A 25,015-nucleotide genomic window follows, 5' to 3' on the forward strand; every position below is an offset into this window, starting at 1 on the left:
GTCTGTCTTTCTGTTTTTGTATGACTGAACTTACAAAGATAATACGCCCTAATGACAGCATTGCGAGGCACGGAGAGAACCAAAATTGATGTTGCTTCTCTCTCATTGTTAGTATTTTAGAAACCCTCACGTTGCTTGGCCTAGGCAAAGTGAGCTATCTGTGAACCAGCCAGGCCCATGACAAAAAACATTAAGAGGCAGATTCACCTTCAGTGCAGCGTTGAGCGTACACTGTTAAGGCAGCAGTGGAAAGGTGCTAATAAAATGGATCCTTATCAGCTTGTGTTGTGGCGTCCGTGGCTAATTGAGTGGCAGGCTTGATTGGATACTGTTGAAAGCCACAATAGGGGTCTTTCTTTGTTTTCCTCCCAAGCATGTCAAATTAAGTGGCTGGGGGAGGCTGCTGCTTTAAGTGGCGGAGCTTTTTAACACATCTGTGGCCATTAAGAGGAGGTGTGTGTTGGAGAGAGTGAGAGAGAAAGAGAGGGCGGAAGAGTGTGTGTGTCTGTGTGTGTGTATGTGTGTGTGTGTGTGTGGTGGGGGGCCGGAGTCTCTGGTCTGCCTGTCGCCCACCTGCTCCAGAGGGGGCTGCAGGGGCCTGAGGGGTAGGAAAGGGAAATGAGACACAGAGGGTTTATTGGAGGGGTGTGTGTGTCAGTGTGTGTGTGAGAGAGGGTGTGTGTTACCCAGTTTAGTATGCTACCCAGTTGTTGAATGTATTTGAAAGTGTTCTTGAGTGTAATGTGTGGGCATGTGTGTGTGTGTGTGTGAACACATGTGTGGTGGCGGACATGTGTGTGTGTGTGTGTGTGTGTGTGCGTATGTGGGCGTGCCTGTGGGTGCGGGTGCGGGTGCTATGTGTGTGTCTGTGCCTGTGATCCTGTCTGCCTGCTCAGTTGCGCATGTGTTTGTGCACTCAACTGTGTGTGTATGTGTGAGGTCGCTCAGTGCATCGGTCCCACACTTGCATACTTGCTTAAAGCAGACGGGAATTCTGACACATGGTTTGGGAATGTGACCCTGGAATAATTGGAATGGCTGTCTTAGATTAGACTGAGTCGGATGGCCACCATTGATTCTGACAGAGAGAAGAAGGTTGGAATCGATAACATGGACGCACCAATGACGGCCCGTGCACTAAGATCCATCAGCACTAACAGGATATCGATGAAGACATGGACAAGTTGAATGACAAACAGTTTAAGGCAAATAGCACAGACAATCAGCCCTAGAGAAATCAATGTGAAAGTGAGTCAACGGTCAACTCAGCAAGACAGCTAGAGCTATGAAACAACAAACAATGCCGCAGAAAAAACGCTCCGGCAGTATGAAACATCAATAGTTGCTTTTATGATGGTTGTCCAGTCGAATGACTTGTTTATTCTGTGGCCAGCATCACAGAGCCTTGCCATCATGCCTCTAGACCAATGAGCCCCAGTCCTTGGTGCGCGGCAGCTTGCAGATGGCCGCTGTGAACACAGTCCAAAGCCCAACACTGTTTCAGGCTGTTTTTTGAATGGCTGCTCAGTGTATTAAATCCCTTTGGCTCCTGTTTCAGCACTGGCAATAAAATCACAAGCTCTTTTAGCAGTGAGATGCATACAAACATGGCCACTGATGAAATTGTAAATAGACAAAAGTGGCTTAATCCAGAGAGAGAAATAGTCAAATCTTTGGCAACGGTGAAACTCAGCAACAGATGCAGCGATTGATAATTCAGTCTCGGTCTTCAGCAGCGTTGAATGAAATGCATTGATTTGGTGGAATCAGATGCTCAATTTTGCAGGCCTGTTTTGGCCGTTATTTTGACAGATATTGAAGAAAATGGCCTCCCTTGATGAGGTCATATGCGCTTTCCAATATGTGTGAAATAACATTAGCCCTCACAGACTCATAGATATTGAATGTTGGTTATGAATTCAGTTCAGGACTAGTTTAGTCTTTTAATATTCTGCATCTTATTCCACATCTCAGTTCCTATCAAGTATATTATCCACACGACAGGACTGCCTGCTAAGATATTAGGCTGCTGCCTTTTCATATACAGACTTTCAAAATCCTCCAATTTGTTCAATTTTAACAAGGTGGACAGTGGGCTGGGTATAGTGGTGATTTCTCTCACTTTTCCACAAAATCTGTCATTAGCAAGAGGGATGCATTGCAAATGTTGTGTTAACAAGACACACTACATATCACTCTCTGTCCACAGAACTGCAAGAATAAAAATTTGTTAGTCATGAATTGTAGCGAGAAGTCTTAGGAACTAAACAGATTTGTTTACGTTTAAAAAGATCAATGTTCTGTCATAGTAATGAGCATGAAATCCAACCTTGACTGTCTTATGTGCATCTGTTGTTTCATACATGTTATGTTAGCAACCAACTGTACATTATCTGTGATACACACTAAGACATGATGTATCTTAAGAGTATGGCTAATGAACATAAAAACTAAAGCTTAATGGTTTATGTGTATCTGCTGGTGTATGTGTTTTAGATGTTCAGCAGCAGAGTCACGTTCAGTAAAAGCAATAAACTGTTCTTGATGCAACAGGAGATGGACGCTGGAGGATTCGTATTCCAATGGTCCATATTTCATGGCCACAGTACACTATGTACAGCGTTCAGGGGAAATTCATCATTGTACAATGGGAGATTTATCATTCTGACCACTTCTATGTATGTGTGCATCTGTGTGCGCATGCGTGTGTGTGTGTGTATGTTTGTGTGCATATGGGTGTGTGTGTGTGTGTGTGTGTGTGTGTTGTGTACAATTACATCCCTAGCAAATACATGTACCACATCATGATGTGTGCTCTCCACCCTTATGCATGTGTCTTAATAGTGAGTGTGTTGTGTGTATCGGGGTGTGAGTGTGAGTGTGCGTGAATGTGTGTGTGTTTGTGTGTGCATGCGTGTGTGTGTGTGCGTGTTCAGTCGATGGATTTGATTAAAGCCTCTAGCCAGCAGTCAGAGAGGGACTTATCCTAACTTTAAGCTCTGCTATCTGTTTTTTCCTGCTTGGGGAAATCAAGTAGACTTCTGTCAGTCCTGAGGATGTCAATACAGACTGTGTGAGTGTATGTGTGTGTGTGTGTGTGTGTGTGTGTGTGTTACTGTATAGCCTGCCTAGCGGGCATACCCCAGGTCTCTCCACATGCAGGGCATAGTCGCCATTCCCGGCCCTCAATTGGCCCTTACCATGGTAACGCCAACCACACTCTGTTTACACCCCTCTATGAATCTGGGAAGCATGGGAACCAGAGAGAGACAGAGAGAGAGAGAGAGCGAGAGCGAGAGAGTGAGGGAGAGAGAGGGAGCAGCAGCAAGAGAGAGAGAAAGGGGGCAGAGTAGAGGGACCAAAAAGAGAAGGCTTGTGGTTTAAGTTAGCACTCACTCGCAAGCAGGCACGAATGCATGCGCACGCACACACACACACAAAAATACAGATTACGTTTTTTCAGTTGAGTCCTCTGGAACAGTCGTGCCACTGTGGCCACTGTTCTTCCCTGCCGGGTCTCTTTGGGTCTCGCAGTGGAGGCCACTAGAGTCTCCATTATAGTAGCTGCACCAAATCCTGTTAAAACCCACTAATGACTCGGATTACACGGTTGCCTCCTCTCCCTCTCCTTCTCCTCTCAGCACCAGCAGTGACCAGCCACGTCCACACTCTGAAACAAAACTGCTGCGGGATGAAAAAGCTTCCAGCTCCAATAATTATGATCACTTGAATAGGTTTGAACGAAATCCACTCAAAACTCATCATAAAACTCAAAATGCATGGAAAATAAAGCTTCTTCTTTTTTTTCCTCTTTATGGAGATTTTTTAGGCTTCCATTCAACAGCAGTGAAAGTGGTGATGTGAAAAATATTCAGAGACTACTGGGTCATTTTTTAATCAGTGAAAGTAAATAAAGTCACACTGTCATCACAACCATCAAACGCCTACTTGCAGGTGCACTTGCTCAAACATGCACAGACACACACACACACACACACACACACACACACACACATTCAAATGAAAATCTAGAGAGAATGTAGAATGCTATAGTGAGAACTTCAACCCCCCAAAAAAGAACAACCTGCCTCAGCTTGGGGGAGTGAACTCTGGCTTGTTGTATTTCATGCCACCACATCACTGAGGGCCTCTTGATGCCCCCGGCCCATTGAGAACCTCAAGATCTCCCTTCACAAGCTAAAGGTGCCCGCTGGCCTCCCCGCTCCCTCCCATCCACTTTGTGAGGAGGATTTGAACCAGTGAAAGCCAAAAACAATGTACAATGGGCCCCCCTCTACCACCCATGATCTAGTTATGAAGAGAGCGGAATATGGGGAAAGAGGGTGATGAGAGAAAGGGAGAGGGGCGGGGCGGGGTGGATGGAGGGATGTGTAGTCATTTATTTTGCGGAAGGAGGGGTGGTGGCAATAGGTGCGGGGTGCATACTAATCACGTTCCCCTCTTTTCTGCCATCGGAGCGCGAGATGGTTTGACAAAGGCCCACCAGATGGACCAGGCTGGCCTGCGGTCACCCCAGAAGAAATGGGCTGTTATGAAAACCACATTCTTCCACACAAAGACCCTGTGTTCTCATGGGCGCGCATGGCTGCATGTCCGACGGAGACTCTCTCTGTCATTCTATTGCGCCCTTTCAATCTTACTCTCACCCTCACTTGGTCTGCTCTCTCTCTCTCTCGATCATTCTCCTCCCTCTCTGTACCCATCCTTTTACAGTGCCCCCATATTTGTGTCTGAGAGGATATTTGCATACCTTCCATCCTACTCACACATTTTTGTCTCTGAATTTCAGGAAATGTGAAACCCACGCCAAATGATTCACATTGACAGCCAATGTTCTGCATACTGCTTTTCAAAGGCTTCCGTTATTTTCTGTTCCTCAGAATCTCATGGTTTCTTTTTAATTTCGCCATAAACACCTGAGCTCTTATATTTAATAAATGATAACATGGTACTTTATTAATCCCTGTAGGGAAATTCTTTTTTTAAATGTATTTCCTCCCCATGGAGGTCAGCTACAGAAAAGTGCCACTGGAGTTGGCAGGAAGTGAGTTTTTTTGCAAAGGACACTATGCCACCCTAGTACCTATTTCAGAAAATCAGTCTGATTCATTAGATACTTTATAGTGGACAAAAAAAGGAGACAGAATAACATGCAAGAACATTCAACACATGGAGTCACTAGTAGTAATATCATAATAATAATAAAATGTATGTGTATAGCACAGTGCTACAAAGTGCTTCACAAAGCAAGTACAAAATACAGCAGTACGACAGAATAAAATAACACAAAGTACATGGTATCCACTTAAAGGCTAGGCCACACTAGATGATTTAGGTGAGTTAGGTCATGGGGGGGTGGAGTGCGGGGTGGTGGGTAGTGGGGGCACTTGTCGGCATAGATTATCCTGTAGTGTGAAGTGGCTCAAGACTGGAGGCTTTGGCTCTCCCAACAATTCCAGACTAGTTAGAGCCTGACAAGATTTTTTTTCCAGATTTCTTCGGGCCCAGTCTGGCCGGACTCATGTAGTGTGAAGTGGTCTGAGACTCGCCAAGAAATCTGAGAGTGATCCTGGCAACAGTCAATGGGAGTTTAGCTCAAGGGGGAAGAAGGAGAGAATGAACTGGAAGCGAAATCGCTTTTAACAATAACTTCCCCTCGCATATATAGCTTACATTACATTTAGATGTTGTGCAGCGCCCCGTCTTTGCCGCATCTTTTGCCCAGATGGGACGGCAAGCATTTTGTCAAGACTAGTTGTTTAGTCTGAACTACTCTCCTCGGGCAAAATCTAAACAGTCTTGTAGTCTGAGCTAGGCCACTCGGACATCCCCCTTTCCCAGATCTTGACAACTCATGATGAAAAAATTTGTACATTTTCTCATCATGAGTGAAAATTCAGACAACTAGCCACTAAGCAAAAAGATTCTAATTTTTTCTTGAGAGTAAGTGTGCCTTAAGACTCTGCCGCCTCTCTCTGACCTCTCTGTTTCACCCTGCAGAGGAATCAGTTTTAGAGGAATGACTCAAGGCCACAAGGACGTGAATGTGGCCATGTTGCAACATGAGCTCAGGTGCAGTGGTTAGGAGGGGAAAGATTCTTTCTGTGTGTGTGTGTGTGTGGGTGTGTGTGTGTGTGTTTGGGGGAAGGAGGGGGGTCCACTTGGACATGTGTGTGTTTGGAAAGCTGGTGTTGACACAGACACAGCCCCTCCATTGTCCTCCTACATCTCTAGTCAGGATGTTTGAGGGACGCCTCATCGCTTGGCTCTCTCTTATCTCTGCTGGAACCAAAACCCCGGGGTTGGAAGGCTTCTGCCCTCGAGAATGCTGTCAGCAGGAGAGAGGCACAAGACAGGGAGCAGATTTGGGAAGGTTACTGTCAGAATAGACCAACTCATTACACATACTGATTAACCATTTTAAAATTGTAATTAGTAAAATAACCCTCAGGATTACTCCAAATCAATAATGTAATCTGACTGATTTAATGACTTTGATTTAGTTTTAGTTTGTCTTGTTTTCTATTTCTATGTCCTCTCATCTTCTCTGTCTTTTCTATCTATAATTTTTAATGATTTTTTTTAACTGTAGCAAATTACAGTTCCCATTTTTTCTTTTTGTGATCACATTTGCTGTAATCCAATGACATGTATTCTGTTACTCTGGCAGTTAGGTGGAGGGAAACACTGAAACATAGGAGGGCTGTTCAGGAACCCTGGAAATTCAATCCAGATCAATTAGTCAGGGCAGTGCAATGGTAGTGCTACCAGAGAGCCTTAATGAAAAACATTTTGCTGTGGAGTTTGCGGTTTTGGCCTGAATTGCTCGATTTTATGTCACGGCAGACTGCACAGTGACAGTCAGCATCTGGCATTTGCTAGAGCAAGTGAACTTGAATCCAGAAAGGACACGGGACGCATCTCAATATCCTAAAGTGGATTTCTTTCCTTCCATACTAGAGAATAAAGTGTTTCACTGGACTGGAGGCAAGGAGAGGAGATGACCGAAATGGCGAAATAAAGCAAAGCAAAGAAGGGCACAACGAGGCAAAGGAAACAAACTAAAATTTCTCGACAACTTTGACAGCACTGGGATTGCGCCCGTGGCCTCACCGGAAATGTGTCCTCTCCCACTGAGAAGGCGGCACTGTTTTCTTAATTTTAACTGCTCTCCAAGATTAATTATTCAATTTAAGCGTCATGGCTGATAACGTACAGTAGACTGGGTTTTATCCTCGAGGAGATGGCGGGGGCCCCCAGGAAAGCGATATAAGTGGATTCATTTCAGGATGCCTGTTCCTCCAAAGACTTTATTAGATTTAGTTAATGAGAGAGCAAGGCAGGCTGCCTGGCTGAGCGCAGGTTGGGGAGCAAGAACATAATTAAGCCGTGAGTCTGACGATGCCACTGTTACACACTTTGATTAAAAACACATTCACCAGCTAATCTCCAACAAATTAAAGCAGTTACATCGTTTGGCGCGGTCACCTTTGTCTCTCTCCTTCCTCCTCAAACAAAGTAACACCTTTTTCTTTCTTTCTTTCTCCCTCCCACACCCGCTCCACACCTTTTACACCCCCCCGTGCCCACCCCTGTCTGCACCTTAATTCTCCACGGTAGGTAGGTGTAGCTACATGCCCAGTCAGCCAGCCAGTCGGTCTGTCTGAGCGGTAGTTAACCCTTGTGGTTTTTATGTCTTCCATATGCCCTAGTGGGGCCTGTGTGGCTGGGCTGTGTCGCACAGGAGCGGCCCTGTGTATTTCCAGGCGAGCACACATAAGTCTTCTTGTCTGAGCTTTAATGAGTGTTAGTATAGATTTCCTGTGGCTTGAACACTAGGCTTAATTGACCTGAACAGCTCTGAGTGACTTGGCACCTCCCGTCTCAACCTCCCCCTCCTCCCCTACCCCCCCGCCAAGACCTTTCTCAGGGACAAAGAGGCTTTTGTCCCTTGGCCTACGCCACAGCGCTCTAAACCTTTGTTGACTGTTTCTGTCTGACAGAGCAAATCGCTCCGGCCTCCTTTTGTTTATTGTTATTTTTGTAAGTTTGAACAAAGTTTATACAAAGACCCATTTTCCGACGTTGTTTGCTGCCTGCAGGGGAAAGACAGAGGGAAGCGAGGAGAAAGAAAAGAAATGGGCTTATTGTTTGTTCAATTTTTGACTGTCTGACTGACTGTCTGACCTCTTATCTTCTTATCTCTCTCTCTCTCCTTTCTCTCGTTCTCTATCTCTCTCTCTCTCCCTCTCTCTCTCTCTCCCTCTCTCTCTCTCTCTCTCTCCCCCTCCCTCCCTCCCTCGCAGGGATCACATATACACGGTGGACACAGACACTGCCAACAGTGAGGAGATCTTTTTCAGTAAGGTGAGTGAGGCGTCTGTCTCTTTGAGGACGTGTTGTTCTCAGCGTTCACACAGACACACTCTGATTGACAACGTAACCCTAATAACCTGGCTTTGACTGCGAGTGTGAGTGTGTGTGTGTGTGTGTGTGTGTGAGTGTGTGTGTGTGTGCTTACTCACCCGCTCACAGTCGCTGAGTCTGGTGTGAGCCAGTCGCGTACGCCATGGTGACCCCGCTAAGAGCATTATCCAATCAATCAGCTAGCAAACCGTCTGCGTCATCCGCACTCATCAGTGTGACAACGGAAGCTCTGATGAGTGTGTGAAGGAAGCAGAGAGGAGAAGGAAGGAAGTGAGGAAGTGAGGGGGAGGAGGAGGGGGAGGGAGGTGAGGGAGAACGCGAGGAAAGGAGGGAGGAGGGATGAGGGAGAGGGAGAGCGGGAGAAAACACGGGAGGGACGATGGGGAAGAAAGAGCATAAAGACTGAAAAGGGAGGGAGAGGTGAAAAGATGAGGAAGGGAGAGAGAAAGAGGGAGAGACAGCAGAAAAGAATGACAGAGACAGAAGAGAGCGGTGCAGTGAAGGGAAGAATATCCTGTTGAATATTTCCAGATTATTCAAAAAAAAAAAAAATTTACATAGGCCCTGGTAGTAATAACCCGCTCTCCATTCCATTCCATCCACTCCACTTTGGCATCAGTTGCCCTGAAGATAATGCATGCAAACAGAATTCAAACAAGGCCCTTCTCATGTATGCAACAACCCGCCACCCCTCAACATCCACTTCAATGTCAAAGCCCGGCTAGTGGGTCTTAATGAGAGCGAGCTGCAGATGAAAGGCTGGTGGGACGCGGAGATTGATTGATGACTGAAGGTCTTTAATCAGTGGCCGGGCTCCAAACACGCTGTACAACAGCCCCGAGTACACACTGGTCTACACCAGCAGCTTAGTGCTGACCCTCAGGCCAGGGCAGAGGTGTGTGTGTGTATGTGTGTGTGTGTGTGTGTGTGTGTGTGTGTGTGTGTGTGTGTGTGCGCGCGCGGTTGACTGCCAGATATAGCTCAGCATTGACCGACAAGGTAGTGTGTGTGCCTTGTGTGACAATGAGAGAGCGTATATACGTTTGAGCGTATGGAGTTGACTGACAGGTATTGGTTAGCACTGACCTACAGGCCAAGGCAGTGTGTGTGTGTGTGTGTGTGTGTGTGTGTGTGTGTGTGTAATGATGGGCAGCCTATCAGACCAGAGAAATGAGCTCTCAGCTCTGAGGCAGGATCTGTCCTTGGATAGACTCCGTTCTGGTCCTGGGTCAGTATCGTATTTCCTCCCCTCTGGCAGAGAATTAGAACTTAAAGTGGGTAAACTGATCTTCAATCAGTGCTTAGAATAAAGTTCACCTCAGAGCAGGTGTCTCATGGAGGGAATCAATGCCAGGGAATCTAAGATGATGATTATTGATTGGATGTATAGATTGGTTATTGAGCTCTTTTTTGCTTTCTGTCGCTCTCTTGTTTTGTCCCTCCTGTCTCACTGTTCATCTTGTGTGATTTCTCCATCTCTGCACCTCTTTTTCTGTCTCTCTCTCTCTCTCTCTCTCTCTCTGTCTTGCTCTCTACCTCTCCTTCTCTCTCTATCTATCTCTCTATCTGCTATTTCCATCTCTCTTTTCACTAGAAACTGACATGGAAGTCCAGGCAGGCAGACGTGGACACCTGCAGAATGAAGGGCAAGCATAAGGTAGAGAGTATTGCGCTGACACCTTGACTTCTTTTCCAGAAGGAGTGTTTGTATGAATGCCACACTATTCATCATGAAACACATCCTCAGCATATCATACATTATACAGTGCACACATGCTGTTACTCGCACATATATACACACACACACACACACACACACACACAGAGGGGACTGTGCAGGTGCAATAACACACTCCCTGTGGTTCATATAACATTCCGCTGTCGCAATTTATAGAGAACATCTGTATGAATCTTCACATTGAATAGCAATGTAATTCTATTTCCAGTGGATTTATGTTCTAGCAAAACTGTGCATATGTGTGTACACTGAATTATGATTTCATTATTGTTCTAGAGGGACATTACATGGTGCATTAAAATCGCAATATGTTTTTGTGTACCATGAGGAAACACTACATTTCATGATTATATGCTTGATGTTTGTTATGCATGCCTCTCTCTTGTCTGTGTATGATTACATGCAGTATTTCAAAGGGAATAAAGCAGAGGAGCCTTTCGTCGTAACAACCGCATGTGGATTTCACTGTAAAAACACATAAATATCACAATGAACCTTCTTTTCTTTTTTTTCTCTTCCTTTCTCCACCTCCCTGCGCTCCCCAAAGGATGAGTGTCACAATTTCATCAAAGTCCTCCTGCAGCAAAACGATGACACTTTGTTTGTGTGTGGAACAAATGCTTTCAACCCCTCCTGCCGAACCTACAAGGTAGGGACACACACACGCGCGTGCACACACACACACACACACACACACACACACACACACACACACACACACACACGTACACACCTCTTTGGTGCTCTTTGCACTTGCTCTGACCTCACATGACGGGAATTTGCTAAACATACTATACACATGCTGTCTCGTAAATTCTCTGTCTTCCTTTCTTTTGTTTCTCTCTCTGTCCCTCTCTCTCTCTCTCTCTCTCTCTCTCTCTCTCTCTTTCTCCCTCTCTCTCTCTCTCTCTCACACACACGCACACACACACACACAGGGATATTTTTCACATGTAACCCCAACCATGTGGGAGTTGAGAGGGGTGAGGTGTGGAGCGATGGACATAGATGGATGACTTTCACAACTCTGCCGGCCCTCCTCCTATGTCTCTATCTCCAGGTGTACACTGACACGCTTGATTTAGAAGCAGGGAAACCTAACTACCTACCTACACACAGTCGCGCACATACACACCTACACACACACACACACACACTGAAAGGCAGGCAAAGGTGCAGTCCTGAAATCCGATTCAGCCTTCCCCCTTAACCTAAGTAGAAGCCCGCCTTGCCTTACACACTCTGGCATGTCTGGAATAGCCTCAAGATGCCTTTAGGGAAAACAAATCCACCTTATGAAGATGTGTTGCACTGACCTTGGGTTAAGAAAGACAGGCAGATAGACGAAAAGATAGATGCGGAGAAAAGATAGACGTTGAGAGAAAGGCAAAGACATATGGGCAAGCAGATGGACAAATAGACAAAGAAACATACAGACAAATAAAAAACAATTTTTTGCCTACATTGGCAGGAAGGCAGACAGATTGAAAGGCATACAGGAAGGCAGATAGACAGACAGATAGACAGAAAAGCGGGCAGGGAGGCAGGAACACAAAGACTGGCAGACTAGCAGACAAACAGGCAGGCAGGCAGGCAGAAAGACAAAGATAAAAAGCAGGCAGGCTATGCTCAAACTGCAGCTGAAAGTGTCCCAATTTTGATTTTTTTCCCCCTCATTCTGACACACATTTGATGTTGCGCGAAGAACAAAAAGCAGCATGGAGTTGCATTCTTTCAGTTCCAATCTGGACCGTGGATAATGTGGTACAAAATCGGATCCTGAAGCCTGCAACCTACATGCGACCTACATTGTATTTGAACGCTCAAATTGGATTTCGTCAGCGTTGCTATGACAATAAGTAAATCGTACGTCATTGACCTGAGACAACAGTCATACTTTTGACACCATGGCAGCTTGGCTGAGCTCGAAGACGCATACTGTAACTGAAATGTGTTTAAAAAAAAAAAAAAAGCGGGAGAAGGTACAAAAACAGTGACATCTTGTAGTGTGTAGTGTGAGAGACAAGAAAGAAAGATGGAGGAAGAAACAGTCACACACACATATAGACACACAGACGAGGCTCTGTCCTGAAGGCTGTTATTGTTTGGCGTGGCGTGCTGGACACAGGACACTGAGATGTTATCTAGGTGGCCTGTCGGGAAAACTCCTATGCTTTGGATCACTAGGTCTGTTTACCAGAAAAACAAGACATCTCCGCTCCGCTGGCTTTTTGGTTCAGCACGCTAAGCACACAGAGTGGATGTGTTTCAAGTCGGCTAGGCCTCCTGGAGAGAAAGTGGAATTTATGTCTCTGCATTTATCAGGCTTGGTTAGGTTTTACGGCTCCTCCGGTTATGGTTTTTAGGCTTTTTGTTTTACCTGTTACTGTGTCGATGTTGTCTGTGGTTCGCTGCTAGACTCTGTGACATGGGGGAGAGTTTAGGTTCATGAGCGGAGGTGTTGTGAAATGGAGTATGGTAAGGTAAAATTACCACACAAACACATACAGATACTGTATGCTTGCCTGTGTCTAAAACTGCTGTTGATGAAGGATTTTTGCAATTTAGTCAACAAAGACTTTGACAAGAAAATATACTTAAAATATAGTTCCTGGCTGTTTATATCGACACTATAGTATGGTCTTGTGATGTTTTGTATTTCCCCTACCTGACCCAATTCAGTGTTGCTGACATTTTTACAAAAAAAAACAAAACCCTAACCCTAACCCGTACGAAAACGTTTAAATGTTACCAGATGTAATCTATTCTAAAAGACAGTTGCTATTTTTTTCTATATTTATATTCTATATTTTTTTCTAAGTTTGGACTGAATTGAGACATTTTCATTGTCTAAATGACTAAAATTTGACCAAAATTCAAACAAACATGGAAATGCACAAGTACATGAAGAAACACATGCACAAATGTGGAATAACACATGCAGACATACAAACACACACACACTCACACACACAAATGTGCAAACTCACAAACATGCACACACATACACACAAATCATCAGAAAGACATGCACACAGAAACACACACACTCTCGCTGTGCTGCTGGCAAGCTGGCAGACTCTCTGGGCAGATACCAGGCCTTTGATGGCCCGCTGGGCTCATCCGCACTGCTTGGTGGAAAGGGTGTGTGTGTGCATGTGTGTGTTTGTGTGTGTGTGTGTGTGTGTATGTGTATTTGTGGTTAGATCCACCTTGGCCACAGTTTGCCTCTCCATCTCCCCAGTGTGACAGCGCTGAAAAGAGCTTCTGTTTCGGGGCCAGCCTCATCCCACATTAATCAACAACGCTGCGAGGGAGGGTGGGGGTGGGTGGGGGGGGCGGGAGAGATCATGGAGGGATGGAGGGGTAGGAGGAGAGGTGGAGAGGGGAGAGGGAGGGCAGGGAGGGCTAAACAAATGGTCCTGCCCAAGCCAGCGAGACCCCATGCCCTCTTTTCTACCACCTTCTTTTTTCATCTGTGTTCTTTCCTGCCTTGTTACTGCTTCATTTTTCACCGGTAAGGGGGCGATCACACCGAGAAGCGTCGCTACAGGCGCATCCGCTTCGAAAACGCCTAGGCAGACTGCGTCGGGCAAAACAGCTTGGTGCGCCTGTGGAGCAGGGATGCGTGTGCGACCGGGTTAAAGACCGCTAATATCAGCTTTTCATCTGTGTTTTCCTCTGTCCCACTGTTCCCACCACATCAAACGGCATCAAAACAGGAAGGAAAGCCCGCCTTCTGCTTGATTTGATTGGCTGCCTAGCCCAAGTGTGACATTGACGAGCGGTGCGACTCCGCGCCTTGTGCTGAAAAGTCGAAAATATTGTAACTTTAATGCGCGCCTAAAAACCACCAGAAAAACGAGACGCGCGTCACAAAACAAGAGTACGCCGCGCTGTGAGTACGGCGTGGAAAAAAATGGTTTTGGTGGTGATGCGTTTCTAGCGAAGCTTCTCGGTGTGATCACCCCCTATTCCCTTTCTTGTTCTTGTTTTTTTTTTTTTTTTACCATTCTATCTCTTTTCTGTCTTCATTACCTTCTCCTCCTTCTCCTCCCATTCAGCCTCTACTCCTCCATCCTCCTCCCTTCCCCTGGAGTCCATCTGTAGCGCGACCTTGTGTTGGTAGTGCCGGCTCTAGAGTACACAAACACACATGCACACAGACAGAAAAACTACAGACAGACACCTTGTCAGCCGTCGCGCAGGCCTCTCCCTCGGCTCCTTACAAAAACACAACTCCCTCTGTTCTTCCACTCATCCTCCCTTGCTCCCTCCCTCCTGCCCTCCTCCTTCTCTCCTCTTTTGCTGCCAACCTTAATTCCTCTGTTCCCTCCATTGCTCCCACCATCTTTCCCTCTATTGCTTTCTCCCTCTGTCACTCCCTTGCTGTGCTGTAATAAAAAACGCCCTGTCCAGCTGGGCTGATATATGGCTGGTGTCGGTTACATCACCTGTTGCCGGGCGGAGCACGGGGATCAGCGGGGAGTCTGGGGGCGGAGCTTGGAGGCAGCGGGTCCCAGGTGATGCTGGGTAACGGTTGACTGAACTGCATGGGGAAAAGCTCTGTTTTGGCAATCCCTGCACAGTCTTTGCAATTGAAATGTGTTTAGTGCATCAACAAGGTTAAAATACATCAACACCAATGCAAGCACAAGCACACACAAATGTATAATAGAGCCTCACTATTCTACAACATTTGGGTGACGCTGTTTGATCCACATAATGTACATCAGTAAGGAAAATCGGATGGAATGCACAGAATTAATAGAATTTACTGTCACATTGCTGCATTTTTACTCATCATCTTGTTTAATAGGTCAGTCAATTTAGAAGTCTGAGGTTCAGATAAATGGGGTTCTTGTGCAGGTTAAAAATACATATTTCTCCCAACAGTTGCAGAGCCATCAGTTTCTGCCCCAGTGTATAAGAGCTGGTCAGTGGCAGCGAGGGTTCAGCCTCCCTGGGCTCAGAAACAGGTTGCAGAGAAATGGGCCATGACTATTACTCTCCCAGGGAGAAGTGTCCCCGTTTGGTTTACACTGCGCCTTCTGGCCCAGGTGTGAACTTGTGCCCTGTATGGATACAGAAGGGGATGCTGGTGGAAATACGGGTTGACTTCAAAGAAATATGTTGGAAACTCAACCCAGCTGTAGGTCAGCGTTGTGGAAGATTTATTCATGCGCCGATATAGGAAAAAAAAAAGTTAATAGTGAATGAAATATGAATGCTGTTATCTTTGCCTATTCTTCGAGCTAGCGGTTGTTGGATTATACTGTATATACTTGAATGGGGTTTCCTAAGTATTTTAAGACTAACTTCAAAATGGTCTTGGTGGCATTTTATTTTTCTATATTTATGCAATTTTTACTCATTTTTTTTCTTTTTCTCCTTTATAACGATTAATCTGTCAGTGGCTGCCCTCTCTGACACCAATCCATTAGGACAAAATCATGAACCAGGAAAATCGTTGACCTTATCACTAGATGATTTTGGGAAGGCCGTTCTCGATTTTGTTGAATGTATTCAGAAATAGCACATAGCTAAAGCACATAATATGCTTTTTACCAGCTATCCATATTCTAGGTAAAAAAAAAAAAAAAGCGCATTATATTTCAAGGAAACAGTTTCAAGCATACAGTTAATAATTGGGACGCTGGCTCAGTTTACCCTGGGTTTGTCCTCACTAAGATTTCAAAAATCCCACAGCTATGATAAATATGGTTCATAAAAGAGTAGTCATAAATATAACACAGACGGAGAAGCAGAACGTGTCCCTCACCCTGTGTACTGAAGCTGATGCTGAACCAATTATAACGCTCCTGATGGGCATGTTTTGGATGGCTTTACTTTCTGTTTGTCTAATTAATTAGCATATAGCCTATGGAAAGCACCAGTGAGCTGTTGTAGTAATTAATTCATCTAGATACACTACACCCCAAGCCAAGGTTACTGTACATTCATCTGCTAAGCTAGATCCCTACAGTGCAGTCTGTTGTTCAGGCAGCGCTGAGGAGGTGTGACAACAGCACCGTTGCCTTCCCATTACTTTGAATTGTTTGTGTTTCTACAAAGCTGAAGCTCCTTTCCCTTGTTGCTGTGTTTCTCAGCTACTGGAGCTGACAGCATAATAGGGTTTGCCTGGTAAACAATGTTAAAAAAAAAACCCATTCAGCCGTTCAAACATCAAACTTCTTTATGTTAATGCTTAAAAATGTTATGGTTCAATATGGCAGTTTTATGGATTACTGTTGCCGTGCTTTAAATATTGGATATTGCTTGGGACAAGGCTAACAACATGAAAGCGAGTGTTTATATGTGTGTGTGTGTATGTAGCTGTCTGTTGTTACTCTGTGCATGCCAGTTTGACAGGAGATTGGACTCATATATCTGTGGCTGGCCCAGGAGTCTCTTCCTCCCATTCAAACAGCAGGAATAGATCACTGACAGCCAGCCAACCCACTAGACAGAGGTCACTGCCTCAGTGAAATGAACAGGGGAGATGGAGGTGGAAGGGGGGCGGGGGGGTAGGAGGGTGCTGTAGCGCGAGAGATATGAGTGTGTGTAGGTAGTGTGTTTTGTGGTATGTCAGAGAGAGAGAGAGGCAGTGCGTGCCGCTTGTTAGGTAGAAGCTGACACAGAAGCTGCTGACGTTTCAAGCTCAACTGAGAAACACACCCAGCCTCCTGTGTATTAACACACACTCCGATTCAGTACATGTACCTGACCTTCGGCTACTCACGCCCCTTATCATTAACTCAGCGGAACCTATAATTACAGTTTCCCCCCGTCTATTAACGCTATATATCTTTAAAACAGCCTGCGTCCATACATTATTTTCCTATCATTCCTGAAGAAACAGACAGAATGGCAGATCGAGAAATACACAGCTGCTGGTGGTTCTCCGTCTGTTATAAAAGGTCACTTGTAATTTTCGCTGCCAGATCAGCCTCAACAATTTCTCTGGCAGGCTTTTCCAGCGTTGCGCCGGAGTGTGTGTGACCTTTTTAGTGGGCAGATGATAACCGTTTCCGCCGAGACAGGAATAGAAAACAAAATGACCTGTTTAGAGACCAGAAAGGGCGGCGTAAGCACTTTACTGTCTTGGCAAGCTACACTCGTCTTTGTCGAGAGAGAGAGAGTGAGAGAGGGAGAGAGAGAAAGACAGAGTAAGAGAGAGAGAGAGAGAGAGACAGAGATAGAGATAGAGAAGAAAAATGACTATGTACTGTGAACTCCGTAGGCATACAGCATGTTCAGTAGTCTCCCTTGACCTCAGCCTCTGGCCAGTGCGGTATAGCTTTTCTTCTCGCTTGTGTGTGTGTTTGTGTGTGTTCCTGGTCTTCAGCCAGGGTGAGAGCGTGCCCTCCGGCCTGCTGAGGAAGACAAGCCTACCCACGGTGGGATGATTGTGACCTTTCACCCCCATCTGATCCTCTGCCATGCTCTGCCAGTCGCACTAAAGCCAAACTGGGAACGAAACGAGAAAATCTTGTCTAAAGTCCAATTCATAGAGATCATCCCTATCCCACTCAACCCTGTAGAGGAAACCAGTTTTTCTTAAACAATGGGCAAGGCCTCAAAATAGCTCAGGGAACTGGTTCTAGTGAGTCTCTGCATGGCAAGATTAGTAACATGTTTTAATAAACCGCAGACCTAAGGCAAGACCTCTCAGTTTAGGTAGTGGATTTAAAATTTTATTTTTCCTGCAATACCTGCTTAGGGAAGGGCTGCTAGCCCAAGAAATAGCTCTTAGAACTGGCAACGCAAAGTTGTGTCTGCAAAACATGAACTTAAGGACTATTATCTGCTATTTAAAACCTACTGTGGCTTGGTGAAAATTTCTCACGTTCCCTGCTCAGGGCCCTTTGCTCGCCCAGTTTTTTCTGCCCATTTATTCATAGTAAAAACACTGACTTTCGAAAGCAGGACAGGGGGAAGCACCACGGTAAATAGGCTAAAGATCTGTCCTGAGGGTTGTTACAGCTTGTCTTTAACACCGGTACAGTTGAATGATAAAGGATGGCAGAGGGAAGCAAGCCACATCCACTCTTAGTGTGAAACATGCTGCTGTGGAAAATGTCTGTTTTTTTTTTGCACTGTCCCTCAGTGACAGTTTCCCACATACTCCCAAATGCGCTGCTTTTAAGCTCTCAGTAGGACACCAGAGAGGCATCCACAGGGTATTGGGATAGGTCAAGTTTGGATGGACACATTCCTGGGTTGGGTACCATGGCTTTTTTGGGAGCATTTCCTCTGACTCCCCTCCATTCCTCTCCTCTAAAACAGTGATTTTGAGCAATGCATTCAGCCTCATCTCCTACAATACTTACTTATTAGCAATTAGCAGTTAATGTCAGTAAGTTTGACATTTGAGTTTATTCTTTCCCACTTTCCACTCTCCAGCATCCCCTATTCCAATTGGGAAGAGAAATTTCCTTCCTTGTTTGTATTTTCTTCCAGTGTGCCATTTTATTAAAAAAAAAGAACAAACAAACATTTTGTTGAGCTTTCATCTCATCTGTGACCCTAGATGGACACCCTGGAGGCTCTGGGAGAGGAGATCAGTGGGATGGCGCGCTGCCCGTATGACGCCAAGCACGCCAACGTCGCCCTCTTCGCTGGTAAGATTAAACTGATCTATTTTACAGCTCTTTGTACTGTGCATGTCAAATCCATAATCTGCATTTTTACATATTTATCTGTGTTAAAATATTCTACCTTCATTGTGATTTTGGATTTTCTTTGTCCCCTGTCAAATGCTTGAACATGAGAGAAACTTAGAGTGACAGGAACTTTTTACAAGTTGCCATTTGCGATGTTACTGGATCATTGAATGCCATGAGGCAGAAACATTAATCCTGATTTTCTCCTATCTACAGTTATTAAACATTGGAACATGTTTGAGCTAGATGGGAAAGTTGAGTCTATTTGAGCATGGGGATTAGTTGCGGTTGTATTTAATATTGTTCTTAATACCCTGTGGGTTATTCTAATGGCAATACTCCGACAGCGTGTCAAGAATAAAAGCCAATCTCTGGTACATGCACTAGAGCAAATCGCTGAACTCTGGGCCACATTTGCTCTGCATCAGGAATTCGTTGCTTGTTAGAGCTCTTTGGAAACGCATCAAGATTATATTGTGGTAACAGGCGGAAAAAATAGATTCTTCTCTCTCTCTCTCTCTGCGTTTCTCTTTGTCTCTCTCACACCACCCTCTTTGTCTCTCTTTCCCTTTCTCTAAAATGCATAAGATTAAAAATAAATCACAAATGGCTGGAACCCGAATGAGTCAGCTTTCCGTTGGCGGGGTGCGATTCTTCTGATGCAACCAACCCGCAGGCTGCTAAAGACATTCAGTCCCCATTCATATTTGCTGCAAACCGATTTATGGGAGTATGTGCTGTCCCTGTGCGTTTAAAGTTGAGGAGGAGAGTAAACGCCTAGGTTGACCAGTTAATGCGTAGCAGAGCCGCTTGGACCGAGTTGGAAGCACTGAGTAATCAAGAGGGTTCCTCTGACTGCTATCCTTTCAATTATGTAGTTTGAGTTTCCACTGTGGTTATAGCCAAGGCAGGCTGAGGTCATGCTGGTGGTGTATAGTGTTCGCGTCCCGTGTGTGTAGCATGTGTGTACGTGTGCGCGTGTGTGTGACTGTGGGTTCTGTGGGGCTCCAGGACTGTGTGTGTGTGTGTGTGTGTGTGAGCATGTGAGTGCATGGCTGTGCTGTCGGTTTGTGCTCGCGTGTAGGACTGTGTTTATGTGAGTAAGCAATCACCAATGTGCTACATGCTTAAGTGTGTGTACAGTCTGTTTGTTGTCCATCAGAGAGTCTGTTCTGTTTGCGTGCTTCATCCATTTTCCAGGTCTGGGCCGTCTGAATCATGTTTGTTGTATCCAGCCACCGAGAACAGGAATCTCTGAGTGGCTTTGTGTGTTCCACTCTTGATCACTGCACTTGACTTAAATTCTCTCTCTCCACTTTCCCCTTTCTCTCCCTATTTGGCACTCTGTTTCTCTCTGTCTCTCTCCATTCTTCTCCATCCAACTCTCCCCCTCTCCGTCTCCATCGTTCCTCCTTTATTCCTCCTCCCGTCTCTCTCTTCCCTTTCCAGATGGCAAGCTGTACTCGGCCACCGTAACAGACTTCCTAGCGATCGATGCAGTCATCTATCGTAGCCTAGGAGACAGCCCGACTCTGCGCACTGTCAAACATGACTCCAAGTGGCTGAAAGGTGAGCGCAGGACACACAAACAAAGTCCTGATGGTTGGAAAGCACAAGGCGGAGTGACAAGTTAGAAAACAAACCAGGGTTTGGACATGCATTCTTGAGCATGTGGCTTTGTATTTGTGATTTATGATTTGTGGTATGTGAGTGTGTGTTTGTGCGTGGTACACTATGTGTCAGTGTTTGTGTGAGTGTGCATGCGTGTGTATATGTGTTTTGCCTCTGTGTATGTATGTATGTATGAAGAGCAGGAGCAGTTATGCTAATGCTACACGCTCTATTTGATGCAGTCATTTTGCCAACCTGCTCCAGCACTGTTGATGTAGCCAGGAAATTGCTCTGCCCTGGGGAGTAGCAACCACAAGTCCAGCCTGTCAGATCTCAATAGAGAGATCCTTCATTCCTCGCATGCAAATTACTTCACTGATATGTCGGTGCCTTTCTGCATAATATGACAGATATTTCAGCTGTTTACTGTGAAATATGGTGTCAGATCTATTTTGTCATGGCAAAATGTCACATTGTCTTGTATTTTTTTCTCTCTCTTACAGAGCCCTACTTTGTCCAGGCTGTTGATTATGGGGATTTCATCTACTTCTTCTTTCGGGAAATTGCTATGGAGTACAACACAATGGGAAAGGTAAGGCAAAGCCCTTTTCTTCTTCTATTGTTTGAGCTCTAATCAGAGGTGACTTCCTACTCACCGGGAGATTCAGGAAGTGCCTGAGGAAACAAACAGGAAAAGGGTGTATCAAATAACTGGATGAAGGCTTTCAAGAGCGATGAAGTGGCTGACCATTTTTCAATAACAGATAAACACCGGACAGGATGCTGGATCAAAAATAGCTTCAAAAATAAAAATGTGTGGATGTCTGGAAATCCATTTTGAAGTCTAAATATACCGCTTGAATTGCACGTCCACATCCGTCCACCCATGCTTCTGTTTGACCTATGGCCTCTATGTTTCCCCAGAGGACTTCCACTCAAGTGTCTTTGAGAAATGAGACAGAGTGGAAAAGGAAAGGTGGGTTTTGAGAGAACAGAGAACGAGGAACAGTCTTCCCTCCGGTTTTACACCAGAGGGACAGTAACAGACATTTTTCTATTAATCTTCTCATTTCAGTTTTAGACCTGGCCTCGAGAAAGTTTAATTGGATACCAGCTAGAGGGAAATACGTTATGGAAATGAATCATTCAATATGTAGTTTTCTGAATAAATGAAAGGCAGGAAGAGAAACACAGAGAGAGGGGCGGGGGGGGGGACAGAGCTGAGGTAACGAGAAACACAGAAATAATGGATTTGCTGCCATAAGTGACAGGCATGTGTTATACAGAGCATGAATACAGATCAGGCGTCTCAATCTGAAAGGAATATCAGTGTAATTATGCCTGTGGCGTAGAACTGATGGTTCAGAGAGCAATTTAGGGTTTGGTGAGCAATATCTTCATTATAATTGATTGGCCTTCCTTGACAATGTAAACAGTCATCAGCGCTCTATAGCAGATTAATTATATCTACTGTGGCCGTTTTGTATTTACTTTACTTTGAAGCATTTGACCTACTTATTAATACTAGGCTATTATAATGTTCTGTAACATGCAAATGGATAGAGGACTTAAACAGATCAATGATTCAGATACACAAGCTTAAGTAAATTTCCAAGCCTCAAGCAAGATGTTTGTTCAGTGATACTGATATGTGTGTGTGCGTGTGTGTGTAGTGATTGTGCCCAGTTAATATAATATAAAGATAAGGCAGGACTCGGTTATGTTCAGTGAGTTGAAACGTCCCAGATTCAACTGTAATATGTAAAGCTGACATAATTCCACATTCAGCTTGACACACCGTCACACCTTTCCTGTGTAATACAGTTTCCGTAATCTCACTGCTTCATAATCTCACAATGAACAGGCTCGTGTGTGTGTGTGTGTATGTGTGTGTGGGTGGGTGTGGGTGCATGTTTTCCTTTGCCTGCATATGTCTGTGTGTCTTTGTGTGTGTGTGCAAACTTTCCTGTGTGCATTAATGTTTGTGTGTGTGTGTGTGTGTGTGTGGTGGTATGGAGGGGGGGTTAGTGGTATGTGTGGGTGAGGGTGTGTGTGTGTGTGTGTGTGGTTGTTTGTGGGTGTGTGTAGGGATCTGATTTAAATGCATGTTCGGTCACATTCACAGTGTTTACTCTTGGTTGCGATTTCAGGTCAGGGTTAGATTTATTGCTGTAAGTACAGTGTGACAACAACTAATTACAATACTGACTACATGATCTTTCTGCAGAGTTGTAATTACAGCGCCGGCTCCTATTGAAGCTGTATATTTTAAATTTTCGGCTGCCAGGTGCTGACTCTTTAGCAGCACATCAAACACACCAATTTTCTCTCCTATGTCTTTAATTTGCTATAAACTGGTGAAACCTTGGATTATCCCTCACCAGCTATGACACTCGCTGGTGTCTCCCGCAGAGCAGGCCATGAAATACAGGGGAATAACATTTGTAACAGTGTGTTCTGCACGGAATCAAACCTTAATGTTTGCAATCCATATAAAGAAATGCAAAGCACACAATAAAAGATGCAGAGCTGATATGCGTGTGCGGTAAATTCTTTTCTCTATATAGGAAATTAAATATACCTGTTTCCTTGTAAATGTGCAGTGTGAATACAGTATATAATTGATACTGTTAGTGTGGGGTGATTTGGTTTATTTTATGGGGTTGGTATTACTATTTTGCATCACCAGTTGTGTTAAATTAAATGCTTTCATGGAGGACTGATAAAACAGTTGGTGCAGAAGGGCTCGGGATAGGAGATGCGACATTAGGTGAAAGCAAACAATGAAAACCATTAAAATGTGACCTTTCACCTGTGTGTGCGTTGGTCAGGTGGTGTTTCCGCGGGTGGCCAGGGTGTGTAAGAACGACCGCGGCGGCTCGCAGCGGGTCCTGGAGAAACAGTGGACCTCCTTCCTCAAGTCTCGCCTCAACTGCTCCATCCCCGGCGACTCCCACTTCTACTTCAACATCCTGCAGGCCGTGACGGATGTCATTCACATCAACGGGCGGGACGTGGTGATGGCGACCTTCTCCACGCCCTACAACAGGTACGCTGAAGAAACAAGAATGGATGAATGAATGAAATATTGAATAAGCCACGCATAGACCATGACCAATGTCATAGTCGATTTTTAGAGGTTTGAGGTGAAGGACAGATGGATGATTACTGAATGAACAAATCATGAAGTTCTTTTTATGAGGTAATTTTATTCATTTAAACATCTTTTCACCCATCTCAGTTTATATGCCTCAGTAAATATGTAGCAGTTTCCTTTTATTAACCCAATCATCATCTCGGTGTGAAATACATGTAAAATGCCCTTAATTCATCAGCGTTATGACAGTTATGACCTTTTTCATGCTGGTAATGTTTGCCCCTACTGTGCCTCTTGAGGACATGTAATTTCTTTGACTACTGGGGCAACACTCCCTTCTGCTGTCAAAACTGTTTTCCTGCCCTTTTGTTATGCAGGTGCATAATCTTATTTTTCCTTTTATCATTCATATTCTGAACTGCTTTCATATTCATAGGCAGGAGGAGTTGCTATCTAAATTGAAAATTACCGCGAAGCTATCGAGCCTGGCTGACACATATTGTAATTTTCCATTTTATGGCTGCTTTTTAGCAGATAAGACAATTGCTTGTGACAATGCAATTGAGCATGGTTAATGGACATTAAAACCCAATGAAGCAGTGCCACTGAAATTTCTATAAGCGCCGGTTTTGATCCCGGCATTAATTTTCCATTTCATAGTCAGAGGGTGAAATTAGAGGGAGCACATTTTGACTGTAAGGCAGCACTCAGGGTTTGTGTCATTTAATCGTCTGGCTGGGTGGCTGCCTGCCTGACTGACTGACTGGCTTACTGAATAACTTGCTGACCGACTGGCTAGCTTACTATCCATCTGCCTTGTTAGCTGGCTGGCATAAACAGACATATGACTTATGACTCTGTACATATCCAATATGTCCAATGTAGAGAGTAATTACTGTGATTTAGCAGCCAGGCCAAGTGTTAACAGTTCTCTGACCTTGTCCTCAATAATACTGTCCTTGTGTATGCTGTCTCCCCCATGTCTACATGATGGGTCTAACCCATGATGCAATAGCCAGAAAAGCCAGCCAGCTGAGATAGGGAGGGAGAGAGAGAGAGAGAGAGAGAGAGAGAGAGAGAGAGAGAGAGATTCATATTTAAAGAGAGAATGATAGATAATAAACGGTTCCTAGTTTTAATTTCCGTGAGCAGATGGGTGAGAAATAGAGAAGTGACTCAGCGATGTGCTATGCATTGATTCCACACAGACAGAGAGATAGCCAGTGGCTCCACTGCTATTATAACAAGATGGGTGTTTTTCCCCCTCAGATGAATAGCAATAATAAGATCATCTGTTGTCCATATTTTTTGGCCCACAGTGGACTTGTGATGAACTTTGTTGCCTCCAGGGTTTTGGGGAAACCCGTTCTTGAATGGGAGAGCCAGGGAATGTGTCTCCTCACCAGGCCTGACAGTCTGTGCCAAAGATAGGCTGGATCTAAATACCCCATTTAG

The 25,015-nt window shown here is 44.9% G+C and overlaps 1 protein-coding gene across 1 annotated transcript in view; it reads left to right on the forward strand.

Moving 5' to 3' along the window:
* LOC139660780 (semaphorin-6A-like) overlaps positions 1–25,015 on the forward strand; it is a 79,589-nt gene that overhangs the window by 46,758 nt on the left and 7,816 nt on the right. Inside the window, exons 4-10 of the mRNA XM_071539011.1 lie at positions 8,328–8,388; positions 10,043–10,105; positions 10,734–10,835; positions 18,720–18,810; positions 20,302–20,421; positions 20,967–21,055; positions 23,295–23,512. Of these exons, the coding sequence (XP_071395112.1) occupies positions 8,328–8,388; positions 10,043–10,105; positions 10,734–10,835; positions 18,720–18,810; positions 20,302–20,421; positions 20,967–21,055; positions 23,295–23,512 (744 nt within the window). The remainder of the gene's footprint in view (positions 1–8,327; positions 8,389–10,042; positions 10,106–10,733; positions 10,836–18,719; positions 18,811–20,301; positions 20,422–20,966; positions 21,056–23,294; positions 23,513–25,015) is intronic.

Source organism: Centroberyx affinis, unplaced genomic scaffold (assembly GCF_046629955.1).
Source record: "Centroberyx affinis isolate AG114_WGS23_722 - 3 ecotype Tasmania unplaced genomic scaffold, CSIRO-AGI_Caff_v1 ptg003382l_1, whole genome shotgun sequence".
Classification (NCBI taxonomy): Eukaryota; Metazoa; Chordata; class Actinopteri; order Beryciformes; family Berycidae; genus Centroberyx; species Centroberyx affinis.